This window comes from Pteropus medius, unplaced genomic scaffold (assembly GCF_902729225.1).
Source record: "Pteropus medius unplaced genomic scaffold, Ma_sr-lr_union100, whole genome shotgun sequence".
In the NCBI taxonomy this organism is placed as follows: Eukaryota; Metazoa; Chordata; class Mammalia; order Chiroptera; family Pteropodidae; genus Pteropus; species Pteropus medius.
In genome coordinates, this window is record NW_024346476.1 from 109 (window position 1) to 11,285 (window position 11,177).

At 38.9% G+C, this 11,177-nt stretch overlaps 1 protein-coding gene across 1 annotated transcript; it reads left to right on the forward strand.

Moving 5' to 3' along the window:
* The first annotated feature begins 1,293 nt into the window (after window positions 1-1,293).
* LOC120613125 (polyserase-2-like) lies at window positions 1,294-9,442 on the forward strand. Its single transcript, XM_039875739.1, has 9 exons — window positions 1,294-2,766; window positions 3,295-3,463; window positions 4,375-4,634; window positions 4,798-4,931; window positions 5,049-5,349; window positions 7,028-7,163; window positions 7,526-7,773; window positions 8,394-8,527; window positions 9,076-9,442. The coding sequence occupies exons 1-9, from the start codon at window positions 1,656-1,658 to the stop codon at window positions 9,346-9,348; spliced, it is 2,766 nt and encodes a 921-aa protein (XP_039731673.1). The 5' UTR covers window positions 1,294-1,655; the 3' UTR covers window positions 9,349-9,442.
* Window positions 9,443-11,177: the final 1,735 nt, after the last annotated feature.

Here is an 11,177-nt window from a genome sequence, read left to right on the forward strand (position 1 = left end):
TAAGTTGGATACAGTCTACAGTTTCCTCAGTCATATTCTGCATGCAGTCTGATTCTCTAGCAGTAAATTCGTACATACAGAGTCTAAATGATACAGTCACATTGTGGACAATGATTAAAGCTGAGTCTAAGCAACCCTGGAGAGTGCCTGAACCTAGTATATTTAGTATTTCATTGTATCCGCAAATTGATACTACTCGATCCTTGATTACAGTTGAGAATCAAGCTTCCCTTCTTTGGACACATCCTGAGACTGATAATATCAACTCATGGGCCTTGTCTAAATTTGGAACATTTATATCCTGGGTAGTGCCCTTGCCTCAAGAGGCCAGACTCTGGCTCCACTCTGAAGCTGGTATTAGCAGATCTTGGTTGAAAACTGAAACAACAAGTATAAGACCCTGGGGCCTATCAGAATCTGGAACAGTGAGTACCTTGACTCAGTTTGGACCTGGTAGAGTGGATCTCTTGGCTCAGCATGAGACTACCACAATCTTATCATGGGTTCAGACTAAAACTGGTGTATTTCACCCAGGGAACCAGTCTGAAGGAGACACAGTGAGATCTTGGACCTTTTCTGAAGCAGATATAGTAAGACCATGGATCAAAAATGAAGCTGGTATAATCAGTCTCTGGACTCAACCTAAAAGTAGTACTTTCAGACCTTGGGCCCAGCCTGAATCTGAAACAGTGAGGCCCTGGACACAATCTGAAGCTAATATGTTTACACTATTGCCCCAGTCTGAAATGCAAGCAGCAAAACCCTTGACCGTGACCGACATTAATATGGTCAGATCTTGGTTCCAGACTCAGTTTGGTGCAATAAGACATGGCACTCAACCTCAATCTCAAATAGCTACTCCCAGGATCCAACTAAAATGGCAAAGAACCCACCCCTGGATCCAGCACAAAACTAATACAGTCAGATTTTGGACTCATCCTGAAGGTGATTTAGCCCAACTCTCGACCCAAACTGAAACCAACATAGCCGGACTCTGGACCCATTATGAAAGTGATACAGTAAAACCATGGACCCAGTCTGAACTACAATTTGTCAGTTCCTGGACTGAAGTGGATACAGTCACATTTTGGTACCCGATGCAAAATGGTACAATTAGGCCCCAGTACCAATTTGAATCTCAAATGCCCTGTTCCTGGACTCAAAATGAAGTTGGTATAATTATCCCTTGGACTCAGTATGAAAGTAATTCAATCAGATCCTGGACCAAACTTGAAACTGCTACAATTCAACCCTGGATCCACCTTGAAGCTGCTGCAATCAGATCGTGGACCTTGGCTGAAACTTTAAAAATCTACCCCTCAACCCAGGTGGATACTAATACAGTAATAAGACATTGGTTTCAGACTCAAGTAGATTCAGTCAGACCTTGGAATCTGCAGAAAGCTAATACAGCTAGACCCAGTACCCAGCCTGAAACTGAAACACTCCATATTTGGTCACAGACTGAAAGACAAGTAGTAAAACCTATAACTTTATCTGAAGTTGATACAATTACTCCTTTGTTACAGACTCAAAGTAATACAACTAGACCCTGGATTCAACCTGACTCTCAGACAGACAGTCTCTTGACCCAGACTGACATTTCTGTAGTTCACCCCTGGACTCAGCAAGGAGCTGTTACAAATCAACCTTGGATGTACCCTGAAACCCAAGCAGTCAAACCCTGGGTCAATATGGAAGCTGATACAGTCAGATCTTGGTTCCATATTCAAATGAATAAAGTCATACCATGGACCCATTCAGAATTTCAAGTATTCAGTCCTTGGATCTACTCTGAAGTTGGCACAGTTAAGTCTTGGATACAGACTGAAACCCAAGAAGGCAGGCTCTGGGCCCACCCTGAAACTGACATTATTGCATCCTCCACTATACATAAATCTGACAAAGTCAAAACATGGATCCCACATGAAAAAGAAATAACGCCTGACGGCCATTATAAAGCTGATATAATTACATCATTTGTTCCTCTTGAAGCTGAGCCAGATAGAGCAACTCCATTAACTAGTCAATTTGGCTCCTGGTCTGAACGTGTACCTTTTTTACAAACAGAAAGTATCCTTTCCGCAGATCAGTATTTTATAATAGATTTGTCAACTGAGATACCTGCAACAGAAAGCCAAGATCAAATCCATTCTCTCCTACCCAGTGAGCTTACAAACATTCTCCTTCTTACCCTTTCAAGCACCTGGCTTCCTGGAAGAGTCGATTATCTGAACTTTAGCAGTAACTTACAAATCAACAAAACAAAAGGAAGCCCTGATGTCCCACCTAATTTTCTTAGCACTCTTTATCCATCTTTTTCCTTTCTCGTTCCTTGTTCTCTGCCAACTGCATGTACTTTGTCCCCTTCCTGTTCGTTGGTTTTTTCTTGCACATTTCCTTCATCCTGTATTTTCCCTTATTGCTCCATTCTTTCTCCTACGGCCTTCTCTCCTGTCCTTTTGACCTTAGCCTCTTCTGATAATTCTCCCCAGAAACTATGTACCTCAAAATTTACTGAGGAGACCATTCTTTCTCATGGTTTGTCATCCCTGCGTGCTGCTCCAATCACACTTTTAACAAAGCAACCTTATCAGATGCCTGGATCTGAATTTGAAACTAAGTCTAAACAGCCTGAACAAGAGCCTCTCAAGAATTCAGAACTCAATGTTTCCTTGGCTGAGTGTCATCTGGGTTTGGTCTGGAAAGAGAGTCTCCAGGCTTTCTGGCTCTTCAAGACAGCTGTTATTTCTCATGAAACCACAGGTAAGTTCAGCCTCGTTATCTAGTTTAGTTATTCTTGGGACCAAAGTCTTGAAGCCTAAAATCAGAGTTTCTGATTAACTCAGAGGTCATGTTCTCAAACTTTGGTAGAGTGAAAATTCAAATTATTACCTGCATCAGAAGAGCGGGGGATGAATAATGTAATCTTAAAATATGTCCACATATTGAGAGAAGAATACCTCATTTTTGCCAGAAAGAGTTTAAGACCTAAGTATTGTAAACCTAGTTTCTTTCAGCTTACTGTACTAGAAAAACACTTTTAGTATTTAGAAATGCTTTATTATTCCACTTGAGGAATGAATGGAGATACCTCATATTATTCTCAGAGTAGGCAGATCTTTGTTACTCTAGCTACGTTTGTAGGATTAAAAGATATTTCCAAGCATTTCCCCAAAGTTAAAGATTTACAAACATTTTCCTAAAATCTAAAAATAGGAAATCAACACATTCAGGGAAAAGAGGGTAATAGCACTAACTTCATCTTATCCCATGTGTGGATTTCTTCTGCAGAGTGTGGCTTACGCCCTGGCCTCGTGCCTCATTGTCCCAACTGCTGGGAGGCAGAAGTTGGTGAATTCCCTTGGATGGTTTCATTGCAACTCTCTTTCTCTCATTTCTGTGCTGGTTCTATACTGAATGAACAGTGGATCCTTACCACAGCTAGATGTGCGAATTTCATGTAAGTCTGAGTGTCATTTGAAAGATAATTTTATATCATTATAAAGTATAACTTAGAGATTGTTAATAGGTATCTTTTTTTTTTTTAATTTTTTTTAAGAAGATAGATAGTCTTTCTTAGCTACAGAAATAAAATTTGGTATTCCTTTCTTTTGGTAATCATGTGATATATTTCCTTAGCTAAAGACAAAGTGTGTGCTCTCTATCTCTTAATAGCTTCATGTATATCCAAGTTAGTGTTTTAGCTGTTTTTTAGGGATAATTTCAGGATCTAAATTAATACAATTTAAAATTTTATGTTTATATAATTTTACCTATAAAATGATGAACAGTATCCTCAATATAAATTATTACCTACATTAGAATCACAATTTTACATTTTATGACTTGAAGAACTTTGTCTCTTAAAATCATTTATTAATCTCCAGAAGAATAATAACTATGACTCTCTTAAAATATTCTTTTGGGTACGTAATTTTATTTCTCACTTTAACATACTGAAGTAAAGCCATTAGTTACAGAGAAGACAAACAAAGCTCAGGAAGAGGGAGTAACTATCCAAAATCTCACATCTTGCAAGTGGGATATTTCAATTTCTAAATTTCAACTTTAGTATCACTAAGAGTTAAACATAATAAACATTAGGGTGTATAACAACTTGTTTTAAGTTAGGTTTTTTAAATTTTTTTAACAAGGATGTGGATTGCATTGTAATAATTATCTAACCATACCTGAAGATCTTCACACATGTGGTGCCTAATAAAACAGCGTGTGTTGGCAACAAGGAGAGAGGGAATTAGAGTAGTACTTTAGTGCTCACCTGGACTTCATGTGATTCATGTTAAGTGCAAAGTTCTTTTTCACATGGAAATAATGTAATAACAAAAGGTTTGATAAATTCCTCTCCACCAGAAAAAACTCAGAAGCCCTGGCCCTGGTCCAGGTGGGACTTATTGATCTTCAGGAACCTACTCAAGCTCAGACTGTAGGCATTCACCGCGCCATGCCGTATGTAGGCCCTAAGGGACCTTTGGGACCTGGGCTAATCTTCCTGAAGCAGCCATTGCATTTTCAACCCTTGGTGCTTCCTATCTGCCTGGAGGAGAGCCTGGAGCAAGAGAAAAATATACAACTGTATGACTGCTGGCTACCCAGTTGGTCCCTTATGAGGGGTGAGTAATGCAATAGTCACTGATAGGAGGTAAGACTGACACATTTAGAAAGAAGGTTTCCTTTCTCATGTAAAGTAGATATGTTATTATCTTTCTCTTCAGCTATATTCCTTCCTCCAATATAGGCTAAAGAAAAAAATATTTATTTTCTGTTTTTCACCAGGAAGTCCCGGAATTCTGCAGAAAAGGCACCTAAGCATCCTGAAAGTCAGCTCTTGTGCCCAATTTTGGCCCAAGCTAAACGAATTCACTTTCTGCGTTGAAGCCAAGAAAGCTGTTGGGGAGGCTGGCTGTAAGGTGAAAAGTTGAGGGGGTATAAAATTCAGAGAGAAACAGATGAATATTGAACACCTGAAGTTACTTCCTAGCCTCCTTTAAAGTATCTGTGAATGTTTTGCTTCTTGTTTCTTGCAGGGTGACCTGGGGGCACCTCTAGTGTGCCATCTGCAACAAAAGGACATATGGGTGCAGGTGGGAATCTTGAGTAACTTTGATGAACATTGCACAAAGCCCTACGTCTTCAGCCAAGTGAGCCCTTTCCTTTTCTGGCTCCAAGGAGTTACACGGCCCAGCCATGCACCCTGGTACCAGCAAGGGCCAATGACTACTTCTGCTTCCATCTCCCTTTCAGTCTCTACCTCTACGAATGTGTCAGGTGTTACCTCCACTACTGCTTCTATTCGGCCACACTTCATCTCTCTGCCACAGCCTCAGAGTAAGGCCCAAGAAAATGGTAGTGAGGGAGGTATGAGAAGGAAAGGAAAAGAAGAGGATATTGGAAGTAGATAAGGGGAGAGGAAGCTCTTTTCCTGAGAAATTCATCATAAGTTTTTATACCAAGGAAGTAATGAGAATCATTTACCTCATGGCTTGAAAGGCAGTTCATACTTGGTGTATTATTTTATTTAACTTTCACAATATCCCTATGCAATATAGGTGACAAGATTTTTATAATTATCTTAATCAATTTCTCTGAAAGCCAGAGAAGTGAAATGTATTGATTATGTTCTTAGGAACAAAGAAGAACAAGGCTAGCACAGAGACTCAGATTTCTTATTCTTCTAACACAAAGTTATTTCTTTACTGCTGCACACTTCCTTACAAATGTAATGATAAAATTTTTAGTTAAATATATATTTTTGATTGGTAGGCAATATAGAGTGACTTCTACATTCCTGTGCACCCAACTCTATCACACCGTGACTCTTCCTCCCTTCCTTGACTATTATGAAATCCACACACTACCTACCATTAATAGCTATTTCTCATTCTTCTTCCTTCCCTTCTTCTTTAGAAATCTATTTCTGAAAAATCATATTCCCACAGACTGTTTTCACCTAATTACCACACCAATAGCAAATGATGCTTTTAAAACATAAGCAAGGCCGTCTCACTTCTTTGCTTAAATCTTTCAGAGTATTTTTCACTCAGAGAACTCAGACTGTATTTCACTGAAGATTCTTAGTTCTATTTTCATCTTTTTATAGATGTATCTTCTCCATTTTTAGTATAGCTATTAACTACCATTGCTTCAACTCACTTTTCTGTGGAACTCTAAAATTCTTTTTTTAAAATATAAGTTGTTTCCTGAGCTTCAAATATGAATCTCTTATTATTGTATCTATTTGATCTCACCAAGATTTTAATTTTAGTAAGCTCATCCCCCTCCAGTTCCAGTTACATTAAAATTTTAAATTTATTTCTCTAACATTTTGAATCGATTTTTCATTGTTTTTATTGCCTACCACATCAATAAATCCTAACTAGCTAACAGCTATATTGCAAGAGAGAGAGCTGAAATAGGACCCAACAGCGAGACTAAAGAGAATTTAAACTGAGCCATAAAGAAATCACAGACTTGGGATGATAATAACAAGGGGAACATTCTTTTCAGGGAAATAGTATGAACACAAAAATTCAGTTTGTGTTTACAAAGCAATTTTAATAACATTGATATGTTTAGCAGAATTAGAATGAATAAAAGACTTTTAAAGATGGGCATGGGTGTGGATGGTGGAAGTGGGTGATTGTGATCAAAGGGTACAAACATCCAGTTTTGATATGCATGATTTTGGGGACCACTTATACAGCATATTAACTATAGTTAATAATACTCTACTGCATAATTCAGAGTTGCTAAGTGAGTAGAATCATAAATGTTTTCATTTGTGTGGTGAGGTGAGGTGATGGATATATTCACTAAAGTTATTGAGGTAGTTATTTTGCATTATATATGTTTATCAATTATCCTGTTGTACACCTTGATCTTATGGAATGTTGCGTGTCAATTATGTATCAGCAAAGCTGAGCAGGGGGCAGGGTGAGGGGGATGCAGAAAGATGGATCAAGGATGACAATTCTGATGAATTTATCTTTACTGTTTTTTTTCTCAGCTTTGGCAGATCGGATTTCTCTGCGGTATGCCATGCCTTGGCAGGCCATGATCATTAGCTGTGGCAGTCAAATTTGTAGTGGTTCTATTGTTAGCAGCTCTTGGGTTCTCACTGCTGCCCACTGTGTCAGGAATATGTAAGTTTGCATCTTATCTCTTCCAATATACCATAATTCAGTATCTCCAAATTACTTTGCTGAAGATTTCTTTGGATAAATTCACTTAATATTATACCTGAACCATCTCTCTTATCCCCTTTAATTCAGGCTAAGAAATTTCCCTTAGTGTATTTGGATATCGATACCTCTGATAGATAATGCCTCTGTAAAAATTGGTTGTGTGTTTGACTTTATTCATAGATTTCTGGTTTCCCTGTTGCAGAGTAGGAACGTTGTGCATTGTGGCTAAGAAAATACTTTGGAAAGCCTTATATGGTGGCTTTTACTGGCTCATATTTCCTAGTGAATCTATTCTAATTATTCTCTAACTACTCACACAGGAATCCTGAAGACACTGCTGTAATACTGGGCCTGAGGCACCCTGGGGCACCTCTGAGAGTTGTTAAGGTATCTACCATTCTACTGCACGAAAGATTCCGGTTGGTGAGTGGGGCAGCAAGAAATGATCTAGCATTGCTGCTCCTTCAAGAAGTCCAGACTCCCATTCAGCTCTTGGCACCTTTGGGCCATCTGAAAAACCTGAACAGCTCGGAATGCTGGCTTTCTGGGCCACGAATTCTTAAACCAGGTTAGTAGTTACTTGCTTGTTAGGGCAGTAGTTTTAAAACTAGTGATATAAAGCATCCATATTTTTGATACTGTATTTCAGGAAGAACTCTAATCACAGTTTTCTGCATTACTAATTCTAAAGTTTTGTACAAGTCAGAGATATGCTCTGAGACTTATTTGTGTTTTGTAAAATGATGGTTTTCATGATGACTCTAGGATTTTACAGATGAAAAATAATGCGAGGGAGATCTTTCTGTGCATAGTCAAGTTTCACAAAAAAGGTAGAAATAATTTGTATTCCAACTCTATGCTAACATTAGAACAAAGGAAAAGAGGGTTGGGTTTGTTTTGTTTGTACTTATTTAAGGAAATTAAACTGGATGCGAATTGAAATTTTTAATTTTACAAATAAAAATAGACTTGTTTAGTATGAAGAGAAGCATTTAAAAAGTGAGGGAGAGTATTGGAATTGATAAATTTTTGGAGTAAGATGGAAATGGTAGTAATAAGAAAATAAAACTTCTTAGCATAAAAAGTTAGACAATAATTTATAATGATGATCATAATCTTATTTCAACAATTGGTGTTTTAATATAACAAATGTCTCTTGGGACTTTTATTTTCCATCTGTTGTTTTAGGGCAGACAGATGAGAACCAAGAAATGTTACAGATGCAGGTGACAGGAGCTTCAAGCTGTGCATACCTTTACCCTGATATAGGCAGTTCTTCTGTCTGCTTTATGACTGAGGCCAAAGGCTCTGTCACAAATGTGGTGAGCAGCTCCGTTTTAAAATTTCTAATTATAATTGATAGAAGCTATAATATTCTCCATATATATATGGATGTGTAGACTACCCATCCATAAATTATAAGAAACAAAATTCTCATTCAGTAGGGAATAATTTTTTTAAAATACAGAACAAACTTTCTCAAAAATAGTGTGTTACTCATCTCTGGTTTATCTGACATTAGCTCTTCTCTAACCACACTTAAGAGCTGTCTTGGTGCTCTCCAAACAAATAGGCATTTTATAGAATTCTCTCTCTTATAACTTGAGTTCTTGCTCCTCAGAATCCACTATAAAAATCTTTTTTATTTTTTGTTTTATGAATGACCTCTTTATAAACTAATTCTCAGGATTTTATTTGTAATGTTGCCTAGATAGGAATCTATTTGGTAATGATGATTTTTTTTAATGTACCTATTTGAAGTCTCCTTCTCTCGAGAATACTTTCTCTTACTGCCCATTTTACAAAGTCTAGGATTAAGTAAAACATTGAGATAGTGACTTGAGTCTAAATTCTCCCTTTGACTTCACAGGAGCCAGTGAGTCCAGGCAGTGCTGTTATGTGCAGACCAATATCTGGCAATGGCAGCTGGAGACAAATAGGCCTCACAAGTCTGAAGGACCTAGCTACCATTGTGAGGCCATACTTCTCCTGGATATTAACCACCTCTGCAAAAGCTGGTCATCCCATAAACCAGGCCCTCATACCTTGGATGGAAAAGCCCAAGTCATCTGGACTTCTAAAACAGCCAAACACACTGTCATTTTCTTGTGTAATGATTATTGTACTTCAGAGTCTTTTGTAATCCAGTGACTATGAAAGGCATTGCTAGTATTTTCAAAATGTGTAACATGAGACATAAGTAACACATAGTCAAAAATATTGAATTTAGGCATGATAGGATCTTCTAGATATTCTTTAAATAAAGACATACTAGGTCAAAAATGACTGCTTTTTGTTTGTAACGTGAACATACACTTTGATTAAATGTCCTCAAAATTCAGGGGATTCTAACCGTTAAATTTTTAACATGAGGAAAACATCAGATTTGTTTAAAGTAAATAAAAGTTTCAAACATCGACAAAAATGAAATCTTCTTGGAATTTGAGCATATAGTTCACTCTCAAATTTTAATCTTGCAAATAACCCTTGTACTATGCAACACAACACACACACACAAATTAATATAAAATCCCCTATGATTCCTAAGAAGACACAAAACATTTTACTGGAAAAGGAATTTAATAATACATGAATGGCAATAACATATATTGTTTAATAATTCATGTAAAAACTTAATTGAAATAAACACTAGGCAAAGGGTAAAAATTTCAAGAAAAAATGTACCAGGCCAGTTCAGAAGTCAGCAGGGCCTGCTGAAATTTGCCCACTGCGAACCATAGGGTCACTGGAAAATGTTTGCCTTTACCGCAAGATTCATTGTAGGGGCTGGCCGTGGGAGCTGTAAGGAGTTCTTCCTATGTATAAATCCATCTGTGGGAAAGTCATGTTACATTCGGACTGTGAGGATGTCAAGCAGAGTGAGTCAAGCCTGTCTGTCCAGGGCCAAGGCCTCTCAACTGCCTGGAACTGTGCAGGATGGGTTATAGGTCTTCTGCTGCCATGACCTGTAGTGCTGTTTGCAGGGGAGATCAGGATTCGTGCACATGAAGGTCAAAGCTTCCTCAACCTGTAAAAGGCTGTTGGACATTGAGTTATTCAGTGTGCGGAGGAGTCTAAGGAGCCTAAGGAATGTCAGACAGTTCATCAGGGATGGAGAATCTTATGAAGGATCTGATTTGCACGTGACTCAGCAACAGTCCTGGGATGCATGGCAAAATCACTCAAGCCCAGCTGCAACAGGGTCAGGCCCTAACCTCCTGCCTTAAGTGACTGCGGGCGTCTCTGGATCACTCAGGAAGGACCAGACTAGTGAAAGTTCTTGCCACTCTGACTTCTCTCCACACCCCCACCTGCCACGTGCTCTCAGAGGCATATAACCCCTGCTCTGTCTGCTCCAGGACTTCCCCTTTCCTGTGGCCTGGCCTGAGGCACTTTGGAGTTCAAGGAACCTACTAAACAGAGGGTCCTGGGCTGGTGAAACTGCTTGTGGATGACTATTCTGTGAGCCCCAGAGATCCTTACTTATATCTGTCCCAAGGAGACATGCACTGGTCTGGGGCATTGCTGACTTTTAATTGCCGGGACCCTTAGCAGGCTACTGGACCTGTAAGAGAAATAAGTAACATAGTGCCCCTACACCAGGTCATGGGGTGGGTTGGGTACACATGAGGCTCTGTCTGGCAGAAGTGTTTCAGTTCAACCCTTCTCCCCTGACCTTCCCAGTTCCCTAAGTGCAGTGGCTTTCGTGACTGAGCTGTGACAGTCCCTCACTGGCCCCAGAGCTATTGGTGAGCAAGCAGAAAATCTTAGTATTGTTGTAACCAGAATAACCAGACCCAACTTGAGTGCTCTTAACCAGGAGACAGTTTATTAGCCGGTGGCTGTCCTTGCAAAGGAGCAGCCCCGAATTGCCAAGATACAAGGTTTTTAAGCCCCAAATCCCATTCCTCATTCTATCTTAAACACAAAGGTCCATCTTTCTCCTATTCACTACCTGTCAACCCACTGGTC

What these genes read in the sequence shown, in the direction of transcription:
- LOC120613125 (XM_039875739.1), top strand. Translation starts at nt 1,656, where the DNA reads ATGTACCCTGAAACCCAAGCAGTCAAACCCTGGGTCAATATGGAAGCT. An exon ending in GCTAGATGTGCGAATTTCAT is followed by an intron (nt 3,464 to 4,374) that starts GTAAGTCTGAGT and finishes CCTCTCCACCAG; the next exon opens with AAAAAACTCAGAAGCCCTGG. An exon ending in CAGTTGGTCCCTTATGAGGG is followed by an intron (nt 4,635 to 4,797) that starts GTGAGTAATGCA and finishes GTTTTTCACCAG; the next exon opens with GAAGTCCCGGAATTCTGCAG.